The following is a 12,425-nucleotide window of genomic DNA, read 5'->3' as shown; positions in this document are numbered from 1 at the left end:
TCAAGAGAGGGAAAAGCAACATCACCTTTTAGTGGGACAGGAACAGACAGAGCAGAACAGGAACTGGAAGAGAAACCTAGAAGAGGGAAATTCTTTGTCTTCTGTTAGTTCAAGGTTTGGCACTCATCTTGCGTTAACATCCAGAGGATCAAGATACTTCTCTAAAATGCATTCTCTCTTCTTTGCCTGTTGAAGTGAGAGAAAGCTCCTACCAGATGCTGCAAGACCCACCAAGGGCCCTCTGTTGGTTAACTCTATGTTAAGGGAATCTCAGCTCCAGGGTTTCAAATTCACCTCTCTCTGCACGGTGACATCCTCAAAGACTGTGCCCTCAGGCTCACTATCACCTTTCTAGAAATGCTGCTTTTCAACTTGTCCCCCAGTGGCACTGAGCTCTGAGAATCACTGTGGGCATTCCAGCATATCTGACTTTGGTTAAGCTTGCTGCAAAACAAAGCATACAGTTTTTCATTGAGATAAAAAAGGCTGTTGAAAAGAAGGATGTTTTGAAATCATAAATTGCCTAATTTGTTGAGATTCCCAGGAATCCTATTCAACAGAAGGTATTGGGAGACACAGGGCTTGAGTTTACTTATTCTTTGTTCCAGACCAGGTCCCTTAGGTTTCTTCATCCAGTTTGGCCTTCCTTGGCAGATAGCAACAGGTAAAATGGTTATGGCAGTTACTCTCAGAAGACAAACATTCTCATGGCCAAATATCTGCCTAGCCAGAAGCAGAAATCAATATTAAGCTTCTACCTAGAGCACAGCAAAGAGCACGTAGGTGTTCCCATAGCCCTTCAGTGATGGTGGATACACCTATGGCATAGTAGACAACAATATCTGCTGTGTGTCAGCTGCTGAACTCCCAGAGGATCTCCTCATGGGCGCTGTGAGCAATGTCAGCAAGTGCTCTGTCACTGCCTGGGTGGAAACTATTGTTCCAGTGGTGTTTGTCAACGGAGTGGTAGGGAAAGGCTAGCAGCCTTGGAAGGGTATAAATTCCCCAGTCCACAGGCCAGCTGTCCTTCAGCAGATGCAGAGCACGGGAGATGAAGTTCCTCCTGCCAGCTGCACTCACCCTGCTCCTCCTCTGTGCCCCAGGCACAGGGGTGCGTGAATTTACCTCTGTCCTCACCGTGCCCAACGGAGGCCACTGGGGCAAGTGGGGCAGCCGGCAGTTCTGCCATCATGGCTATGCCAATGGATTTGCGCTGAAGGTAAAATTTGCTCCCTTCCCTACCGTCCCCTGTCCCTAAGGACTTTCTGCAGTTTTTCTCTTCTTGAGTACGATACTCAAGGGTTAGGTGGTTTCCCAATGACAGCCATCGTTTCTCTTTCCCATTACAGAAAGGAGGTGGGACTGTTTATGACAGGCATGTAAAGGACTTTTCCTGGGTGCTTTGCCCCTTGCCTTTACCTCTGTCCCTGTGTGACTTCCATTGCAGGTGGAGCCCGACCAGTTTGGAAGAGATGACACTGCTCTGAATGGCATACGCCTGCACTGTCAGGATGACTCAATAACCATTGAGTCCTTGGTGGGAGAGTAAGTGACACTGTGATTTCTCTCCTGTTTGTCATGCACCAGCTCACAAAACACCCATGGGTGCCATCATTTGCAGGGGTCTCTTCCTTCTGACTTGCAATATACAGGGAGCTGCAGTATAGTGAATTACAACAAGTGGTTGGGGGTTGTTTGTCATTAATTTAAGGGTTATTAAACATGGTTACCTCACTTTACCACTTTTTGTTTGCCCTTGGATTTTCTGCAGAGCGCTGTGAACACCTGAAGTATGGTCCCAGGGTCAGAGTCTTTCTTTGGAAGGGTTTCTAACCATACATTTAGAAACTGCCAGGTCCAAGCCCTGGCCATGCAGCAGGAACAGAACTGCACCTCTGGCTGCTCTCCCGACTGCCTGGTGTGTTCCTGTCACATGTCAGGGATGCCTCATAAAACATGCTCAGGCTGCCCTGGGAGCTTCCACCATAACAATCCAACCTCAGCCTTCCTGGTGTCTTCCTGATGAGATATCAATGAAGGGAAAAGTACATCTTTGGAAGGCAAGGAAAACAAAAGGAGAAAGTAAGGGGCCCCGACAGCATCAGGATGCTGTGTCAAGGAAGTGTTAAGCTTCAGAGCAGCATGACGAGGAGAAAGAGCATTTCCCAGCAGCTCACACAGCCCAGACATTTTTCTATTTGCTTTTTGTCAGGTGGGGTTCCTGGACCGGATTCCAAGTTTGCCCTGGAGGCTACCTGATCTCCTTTTCACTGAGAACAGAGAAGTCCCAAAGAGCAGGTGATGACACAGCAGCCAACAACATCCAGTTCAGATGCTCAGATGAAGCTGTGCTGGTAGGTGATGGACTGTCATGGGGCAGCTTTGGCCCATGGACCAACAGCTGCAAGATATGTGGTCTCCAGACCAGGGTAGAGCCCCCACAGGGACTTCAGGACGACACAGCACTCAACAATGTGAAGTTCTTCTGCTGCAAATGAGCACTTGCTCCACCTTCATCATTGCCTGCACATCCCATATCCCACATCAAGTGAAGTATCAGTAAAGCTTTGATCTAGCTTTGTCCTGGGACATGCCTGTGATGTTTTGACTGCCTGCATCTTGCTGGCCAATGCCTTAGATGATGATGTCTTTTACAGCTACTGCTGTGTTAGCATAGCCAAATCATTGCATCATGTACTGCTGGTATGCTGCTGTGAAAATGCTCAGTCTCTAGCAATTGCTCAGAGCTGACATATTTCTCAGCTTTCTTTTTCTCTGACTGGCTAGCTTCTTTGAGGTTTGGCCTGCCCATTTTTCCTTTATTTGAAGTTACACTTGGTCTGTTGATATGACAAACAGGGAAGAATGGTTATTTGAGTCTATTTGAAGTTCCTGACCAAAGCCAGAATGGGTGATGAGAGACAAGTGCGGTGGAACAGCAGTTTGAATGGGCTCATGAGAAGCTCCAAAGGTTTGCTGTCATTGCCCACTCCTGGCTTGAATTGCCTCAAGATTTGTACATGCTTTTTGCAAGCAATCTGTTAGCTCCTGCCCGAGCTCCTGCCTTAGGAAACACGGCTATAAAGCGTGTTTACACTGTGCGTTCATCTGTGTGGCACTGAACCACCCGGGTGGGCTGTAGCTCCCCAGGCTTTCCTTCCTGCTGCTTTGCAGTGTGCTCTGCTGGCTCACCTGGCTGCTAGTGCAAAACATTTCCGTGGACTTGGATTTTGTTTGTCACCTCTGGGCTTCATGCTTTAAATAGAATGGGGGAGAATCCAAACTGAAAATAAACTCTATGTCATTCATTTATTTTTTACGCTCCAGTTTGCTGGGTAAGGTGGAAGTTGTTACCTTGTTCTGATGTGATAGATGTAAAGAATGTACTCTCAGTTCAGGGAAAAAGAATGTTTGGAGATCATTATCACACTCTATCAAGCCACCAAGCCTCTCTGGCAAGAGTTTGAGAAGACTTGCTGCCTCTCTGAGCACCTTTGAGGAAGGGTAGCTGTTGCTATTCCCTCAAAGCAATGCATTATGCATCTTTGTGTGCTTGAAGAAAGGTAGGGGCATGATCCTGGCATTCTCCAGGTGACTGCTGGGGTTGGGCTGGGGGGATGTTGTGTTGGGGACCGCATCCACCTAGAGCCACACTGAGAGCTGATGGTGGAGGTTCCTTCTGCCAGTTCACATCCTCTCCTCAGCACATGCATCATACCCATCACCACTCTGGCTCTTGAGGCATACAAATTTTTCCTACTGTCACTTACCTAAAAAAGTACTTGAATAATAACCGTGTTTTCTTCCACTGGAGCACTTCAGCAAAACTTCTGTAGTGCAAGAAGAATCTCAGAAAAAATCCTGCATTTGAATGATTACTTTTAAAAAAATTTAATATGAATTTTTCCAGTCAGACCTTCTGCTGCACATTTTCATAGTTCTGGTTTGTTTAATCTCAGGATCTGACTTATTTCTTAACATTTGGTATTTCTCAATGATTCTTTAATTGCTTTCTGTCCTCCTCTTGATCGCAGACATTTTAAGTGTGCAAATACTTTATTAAAGAAATGCTTATTTTGTAAAACCAGCCCAGTCATCACTTGAAATACTGATTATTAGCTTCAAGAAACCATTTTATAGCTTCCATCTCAATTTAGGAGTTTCTAAAAAAACCCTTATTTCTCATATATTCATCTCTCTATAAACACATAAATCCCTCAGCTCTAGCAATTAGCCAAAAAAAAAAAAAAAAAAAAAAAAAAAAAAAAAAAAAAAAAAAGGCAAAAACCCCTCCCCCCCCAAAGAAAACCCCAACAAAAACAAACAACCCAAAATTGCAACCTTTTTTTAACAAGGTGAACCAAACTAAACTAAAATTAAATTCTGATGCTGTCACAGTTAACTGGAGTCAGCAGTGTCCACACCGAATTTTAATTTCCAAAATGACTCTTTTCAGGCCCCACAAGAGGACATATTTTAGTTTGCTTCTAGTTGCTTGGCTTTCACTTTCCTGTGAAACAGAAATAATTTCAGCTTGCAAACTGACATCCAGTATAATTAGTGAGGCAATATTTGAGGACATAAAAGTAAAAATAGCTGCACTGATCTAAGAAAACAGGCTTAATTCGATGAAGTGAGCAGCAGTCATGGTGACATGATTATCTGCATCATTTTCCAAAGCTTGGGGAATTCCCTTGCTGAGGCAGAGGCGGCTCCACGCACTTCACAGAAGTTTTAGAGGGCCAACTACTGGTCACCTTCCACCAGAGCACGTAAGACAAGAACAAACCATCAAATATTAATATTATAACACTGTGTGATCAGTGTCACCAGCAAATCTCACAACAGGACATTTCAAGTGCTTTTGTTTCACCACGTGAGTAAGTTGTGGTTTTATGAAAGATGCTGAGTTGTGTGTGCAGCCAATTATGTGTGGGAAAAAAAGGTCAGGGAGTTCATCATCTCCATACAGAGAAGGGTTCTAAGAGAGTTAATTTTTGGAATGACCAATGCCACTGAGCTGAAGTGCTTGAAAGAAGGAATGGCATTTCTTTTGAGTGACTTGTTCAAGAAGCAGTACCTGTTTTTTTTATATATGTGTATGCACTTATAAATGTAGGTGGTGGAAAACTTGTAGTTCATACTGTCCATTCCCACTCCAGAGGGTAATTCAGGCTGGAAGACTCTGAACATCTGCTCTTTCTTTGCAAATGCATGATTCAGTTAAATTTTGAGGGTTTACTGTGGGAAGAATTATTCACAGTGCCAGTAAAACTGGCCTTCCATGCTTTCTTGTTGTGCCAGGTGTAACACAGCTTCCTGACAGAGTATGAATAGACACTCCAATGAGAGCTGTTCCAAGGAATGTTTAGGAAACAGAATACCATCCCCTCCTCACATACGTTCTCATGTACTTATCAGCAACTTAAAAATCAAATGGCTATTTGATTTAAGTCTGAATATTGATGGACCAGGTGGATCTCCTCTGATGGTCCACTTGCAAAACATGCGTCATACACGGACTAGAAATTAGGTCTCAGGCCTTTACTTCACTCAGAGCGGATGAATCACTCTTATAACAGACATGAAGGTGTAAGACCATCATCTAAGTGTGCTGGAGCTGGTGTGGCTGAAAATGTGCATAGCTGGAATCTGTGAGTAGCTACATCTGCATGACTTAAAAAGGTGACTACGTGTCTCTGGCACATCTGAGAATCAGGAATCTGTTGCCAAAGAACTAACACACAGTTCCTCTGGAATGCTGGTGGGACTAGTGGCAACACCAAGGAACAAGTAAGAATTATCCCTGAATCTACTGGTAACGTGGCAATTTTGTATCTGGAGCATGAGTAGGCTTGGGGAAGGCAAGGAGGAGTTTTCCACTGATCCATGCATACGTGGCACAGCTCCCAGGAAGACTGGCAGAAGCAGCAGGCCTGGAGCTTTCCTGAAGTGATTTTTTAAAGTCAATTTTGTTGAATAAGACTGAATCAGACCAAGACCAGACCTGCTGTTAGCAGTGCTCCAGTGAACCAATCTTTGAGCCTGCCTCTGAGAAAGATGACTGTGGAAATCCGAGCCTTTATGGTCATATTGTTCCTGTTGCACAAGGAAAATAGATATTTCATCCATCAAAAGTGCTCTGAAGCTTAAGCTGTTAGTTTTTGTGAGATGCAGAGGAAACACCTGAAGATGCATATCATTGATATGCATATCATTGATATAGCTACTTATCATTGATAATAATATACAAGATGAGTGTACCATGCAGCTCATGCTCAACCTGTTATAGCAAGTTTTTCAACCCCATGAAACCAAAACTAATTAACTAGAGTGATTGCCAATGAAGAAACAACTAAAAGTATCTGTTTTTTAATTTTAGGAGTATCACTATTTGGAAATGTTACAGAATGTGAGGAGCAGAAAACATTAACTTATGGGTCATGAAAAGAAAAACATCAGGCCTCTGGAGAGGTGATTCATGAAGGATTGAATTCTGGCTTCCATGCTCCCCCACAGCACTGAGCCTATGGGCATTCCTTTGTCCCACAGGACTGAATATCTGTGGTACCTTGAACACTCACTTTTTGTCTGAGGAACTGTTGTTTTATGGTTTGTACCTGCCTGCTCTGTCTTCATCTCTGCAGAAAGGGAGCCTACCCAAGGCAGTCCAGGCTCCAGCAAGTAATGTTAGAAGCTGTTGTCCTGGCAGGAAGAAGGAGTGGAAGCTGGGGAAATGAATGAGCTGTCTTGCAATGCATAAACACGATTAGCAGCAAGGCAGCAACACCAGATATGTAGAAAACATGTTGCTCATGGACAGATAATGTAGAATCTTTCTTACAGACCTTTGCATTTGGTGTGTGTTTTGTGAGCTTTCCATGTTCTACTAGAGCAAAACTTGGTAGACATCAATCACCTCACAACCCCTTACAGCACAGACTGACTCTGTACTGCTGCTAAGGTTTGGTGGCTTTGGCAACAGGCCACCTAGCTGGGTGACATTTGGCTCCACTAGCAACTGGGCCTCTCCAACAGAGAGGCTTTTTTGAAATCCCTAAGAGAGATTTCTTTTTGATCACTCAAAATCAGTTCAGCAGTTGCAATGGGGTAGTGGTAGTTTGGTGCATTTCTTAATGAACATAAACCAGGAAAATGGACACCAATGACCTCTTTAGTGCTGTGTAGAGAAGGAAAAAAAGTGATATGCTACAAGAACACATGCAGGAGTTTATTAACTTTATTATTTGTGGAAAAGAACATTTTCAGAGGGAGCAGGACAGTATGAGAAGTCAGGTTACTGTGGGAGTCATTTCAGGGAAGCATTCTGCAGCCATCCATGAATGACTTAGAAGTCCATGGACAAAACTTTACCTAACTGGCTTGATTAAAATCCATGAAGGGCCACTCTTACCTTAAAGGACTCTCTTCATGCGTTCAAAAATAATTTTTTTTTTCACTTTTGCAAGTAGTAGATCAAAAAATTAATTCCCCAATTTGATGTTGTTTATAGAATGCCCTTCAATCCTTGTGCCAGCCATTTTTTTATGTCAGTGAACTTTTTATAGTGAGATAACCAGAAGTAATTTAGAAAGCAACTTTCTGTCTCAGCTTTTGCCACTTATCAAATAAGACCACCTTTAATAATTCTAGTTTGTTGCTATAGAATCCACAACATGGCTAGAAGTGCTGTCAATTGAAAACATGAAATAGATTCTAAAAGTTGATTTGAACATTTTCTGAGGAGAAAAGACAAAAATAAATTCTGTCTTCTGCTAGCCACAATGTTTGTACTTCACTGTGACAGCAACTTCTGTGTGCTTGCTGGGAAGAGCAGTGTCCAGGGGACAAAGCTTTTCTAATTTTAAAGGAGACTTTCATCTCAGGAAAAGTAGTACCTAAATGAAGAAAATATCACTTCTATGTCTAGGTTTTTCCAACAGATTTCTGGGAACACATCAGTGTTTTGTGCAAAAAACAACTGGGTTTCTCCTCTGGGTCATGCTGGACGTAGTGAAGTTGCACATCTCTGAAGAAAGGGATAAGTAAGAAAGATACAAACTTAGGAATCACTACTGTATAAAAAAACCTGATGAAAATTTTCCTTTCAAGTCCAACCAAATGACTGCAGCTTTCCATGTGAGATTATAACACCCATGCTACGGTGCTAAGTAGTTATCCAGCAGTACCTGCTGAGTCTCACTCCTATTAGAGGTGTAAGAAATCCACTGATGTCCTCCTGGACTTTAAAACCCAGCTGGAAGTTTATCAATGAGTTACCTCAGAGGTGGCTCACCTTGAATGAGGTACAGTGCCACACTCTTGCTTGTTAAGCAGGCTTTTATATAAGTGTTATGGTTTCCATAGAAACATAACTAAATCTTTCCTCCAGCATAATCCCCAAAAGCTTTCACCAATCTGGAAAATACACAGTGAATAGTCAAACCATTTTTTATGCTGACAAAAAGAATGCCACAGTTGTCACCCAGTCAAGTTTCTCACGTGGGGCAAAATAAGTTTAAATCCCACACAGTAGAATTGCCTTGCAGCATTCAGACGTTTTTCTGGAATCCCATTTCCCTGCAAGTTCAGTTTTAAAAAGCTCTAGACAAACCTTACAGAACTATGCAGGCTTTAGGTGGGAAAGATTGCATTCCCAAAGCATGCCAGTGAGGGCAAAACCCACGAGAAAAGAAACAATAATTATGCTGATCTCCTCCCCAGGCCTATATTGCTTTCAGATGTGTATTTTCAAATGTTCTTCATGACGAGTTTTAAATGTTCTCCTTAATAGCTGGGACTACCAACATGTTACAGGGATGCTCTAGGCAGAAGGACTTCCCCCTGACAGTCTGTTTCCTTTTGTGCAGTTTCACCCCACTTCTCTTAGCAGTTTAGGACCCCATTCACTTTCCTAGGTCATGGCTGAAGGCTTCCTTTAGCTTGGAGAAAAGGAGACTCAGGAGGGACCTTATTGCTCTCTGAATGGAGGTTGTAGCCAGGTAGGGATCAGACATTTCTCCCAGGCAACCAGGGACAGGACAAGAGGAAATGTCCTCAAGTTGTGCCAGGGGATGTTCAGGTCGAACATCAGGAAGAATTTTTTCCAAAGGGTGGCCAGGCACTGGAACAGGCTACCCAGGGAGGTGGTGGAGTCACCAGCCCTGGAATTGTTCAAGAAATGACTGGACATGGCACTTAGTGCTGTGGTTATTTGGATGATGGTGTTTGGTCAAAGGTTGGACTTGATGATCTTAAAGGTCTTTTCCAACCTTAATGATTCGGTGAATTCACTAGGAGGATGACTTCTTACAGATCTGTGTTTAACCCTGCCCTCTCTTTTAGTGTCTTCAAGAATGTGAGCAGAGCAAGTTGAAATAAAATCCAGACAAAACAATAATGATTCATCTAATTAATACTGTATAAAGTTATTTTTTTAAGAATATAATTTTTAAATATACAATGCTGCTGCAATTCATTTAAGCAACTGAACATAAGTTAATGCAGGTGCATGAATAGTTTTGTCACTTTGAAAACTTAAACAGAGGCAGGTGTTGGGCTGAATTTGCTTGCTAGAATTATTTACTATGAAAGACAGACATTTGAACTGCAGTGCCCTCAGGTGGAACTTGCCTGAGTGAATATGGACACTTGTAATTTATAGTCTATCAGTGACAATGTCCTTGTCTTCTGCGCCTGTTAAGGAAACAGATCTGATGTTTAGCAGTAACCTAACCCTGTTTGTTCTCTGTTTAAAGGGTAAAATGCAGTTCTTTCATCTTGGAGTTAGGCTATACATTCCAGGCAGAGAAAGAAAAATCTTCCCAGGAGATGATTCAGGTCTGCTGGCTGTGGGTGAACAATGGGTATTAATGGCAAGTGGTGGCTTGGTGACACTGGGGGCTCTCTGTGCACGCAGTCCCTTCTGCAAAGCAGATGGCCTTGTCTGCAGCCAGGAGCCAGGTGGCTGTCAAGAGCTGGACACAAAACTCCCAGGCTCTGCATGATCTTCTCTTCTTGTGGGAGCACTGAACAGTTGTCAGCTCTCATTACATCCCTCTGAGTGAACTCAGTGCCTTCCCAGCTGGGCTACAGCAGGACTGGCTGGTAGAGACCTGAGGAATGGCAGCTCCTCTGGGGACTCTCTGCTTCCATGAGGCAAAATCCCTCCCCGGTTCACTGGCTGTCCTGCACACTTTCCTTGAGGCAGAACAGACTGGGAGGGAGAAGGGCTGACCCTGTCATGCTCCTGACATGGGGAGAGAAGGAGGGGGATGAGCAGCTCTTGTTAGAGCTGTCCTCCTTCATCCTGGGGGTGACACCCAGCTCATGAGGACTCTGCTTAACGGGAGTGAGCAGGGCTTAAGAGAGGACACAGACCCTGTCTTGAAGTGATTTTTCTAAAACTGATTTTTCATGTCCCCATACTTACCTCCACGAATAAGAGTTACTTTCAGAAACTTTTTTTTTTTTTTTTTTAATAGTTAATTCAAACTGTAGTTCAAGATAGCTTAACTCAGAAAGTCCCAGGCAGGTTGGTAGTTGATGCAGATTTGCTCTGGCAAGGCCAGGGTATCCTAGGAGCTGGTTGGGAACTATACACACCTAGGGATGATCTACACATCTCTGCCTGGGTTATGTTCCAGTCAAACTGCTGAACCTCCAGTTGAGGGAGGAGCTGAACCCACTGCACAGCATCAGGCAGGGTGAAGGGAATCTGTCCCTTGAGGCAAGACTCCAAACCCTGTGTTGCATGGAAGGAGGGATGGCAAAGAGCAATCCCTGAACAAGTAGAGGATGGGGACTTCTGTGGTGGGACCGACCGGATGCTTGTGAGATGTTGCAGCAGGAGAAAATCTCCTTCACCTCCTGGGCAGGACCTCAGTATGTGAGCCCAGAGGTTGCATTGGGGCAGGAGTCCAAGCTGGTAGAGCCTGATCCGTACTCTGGAGCAGTGGGAACCTCTGAAGTGGTGTTTGTCACTCCCAATGAGCTTCCTGCTGCTCTGGTTCTGCTCCTTTGCCCTGGGCTTTCCTAAGAAGCAGCTAAACTGGGTGCATGTTCCCGAGCTGCAGGTATCAGAAGGTAGCTGCAGGTAGCACTGTTAGATGTGTTATGTGTGTTCCCACTGTGAGAAACCATCCTGATCTCAAATAGCCTAGAGTCAATCAATACAAGAAAAACATGGATAGGCAAAGGTGGGTAGTGAGGCAATGTCTTTGATGATGTCCAAAAAATCAGTGGAAGAAATTCTGGCACAAAAGACGCAGGAAAACCAGGAGTGAATAGGCAATTAGAGTTTAAACTCCTTGTCCCAAGGAGACCTGTGGTCTTTTTGCATAGATATTTATAGTATGCAGTCTGCATTATAATTGTCCTTTGAGGGACTAAGCTTCACAAGATGAATAAAGAACAGAAATACCATGATGTAATTTAATTAGAGCGTGTTTCATATAACAATATGACAAATGTCCTGTTTCCAGTTGCCCTGGAAGCTGTGTCCTTGATTTCAGCACTGATAGTGATGCTGCAGGAGCAGCATCAAACTGGTGGTGATATGGAGAGCCAGGCTCTCTGCTGTGCTGGGATGGATGCACCAGCTAGGAATGGCACTGCCTGACAGCATCACCTCTGGATGCAGGTAAATGCAGGCCACAGCCATGGACTTCGGTGGCTTTCTCATATGTCTTGTGAAAAGTGAGTCTCTGAGACATGTTCTCATGAACCTTTCTCTCAATTTCTGCTAGAGACCATTAAATAAGAGGAACCACTGTCATGTAGGATATGTACCCAATTAAACAAGGAATAGAGAGCTCGGCAGAAAGAAGGTGCTTCTCCAGCACTACTGCAAGTGCATGCCACCTCCTGGGACAGTGAGAGAAAGGAAAATACATCACAAAATTCCACAAGCAGAAGTTAAATCCTTACTGAAGACCAGAGGCATGCAAATGCCAACGTCTCCCTTTCAAGTTTTAGAACTACTTACGAAGACAAAGCTATTAATCAGGTCTCGTCCTTTGGCTGATCCAGATGGCCAAAGCTGGATGACACTTAATTTCATTTGAGGTGAGGCAATGCCACAAGCTCTCCCAAGGCATAGAACTGCAGAGACATTCCAGATCTGATGAGGAGTCCTAGTCAGATTTTTCAGATGTGAAAAGAGTGGAGCAACAAGGGAAAATCTTGATCCACCTTAGAAGGGAAGTTCACTGTCCCTATGACAAAACAGACCAGTAATTGCCTGCAGCACTTGTCAGCTTCCTTAAAGACCCTAGACACACTGGGGCACACCTAACATATCAAAAACTTCCAGAGTGCTTTCCTTCTTCGTAGCAACATTAACCACAAATAAGTCCAACTTCTGCTTAGATTAAAGGACAAAGGCCCCAAGGATTCCAATATCTTGGGAAAGAACTGTTTAAAGC

The 12,425-nt window shown here is 43.8% G+C and overlaps 1 protein-coding gene across 1 annotated transcript; it reads left to right on the top strand.

Moving 5' to 3' along the window:
* Nucleotides 1–1,021: 1,021 nt before the first annotated feature.
* On the top strand, nt 1,022–3,308 carry VMO1 (vitelline membrane outer layer 1 homolog). The gene is made up of 3 exons (XM_063394582.1): nt 1,022–1,219; nt 1,448–1,545; nt 2,213–3,308. Exons 1-3 carry the CDS (start codon nt 1,052–1,054, stop codon nt 2,496–2,498), a joined length of 552 nt encoding a protein of 183 aa, XP_063250652.1. The 5' UTR covers nt 1,022–1,051; the 3' UTR covers nt 2,499–3,308.
* Nucleotides 3,309–12,425: the final 9,117 nt, after the last annotated feature.

The sequence above is a fragment of the Prinia subflava genome, chromosome 3, assembly GCF_021018805.1.
Source record: "Prinia subflava isolate CZ2003 ecotype Zambia chromosome 3, Cam_Psub_1.2, whole genome shotgun sequence".
Taxonomy (NCBI): Eukaryota; Metazoa; Chordata; class Aves; order Passeriformes; family Cisticolidae; genus Prinia; species Prinia subflava.
This window is presented reverse-complemented; position numbering and strand designations above follow the sequence as displayed.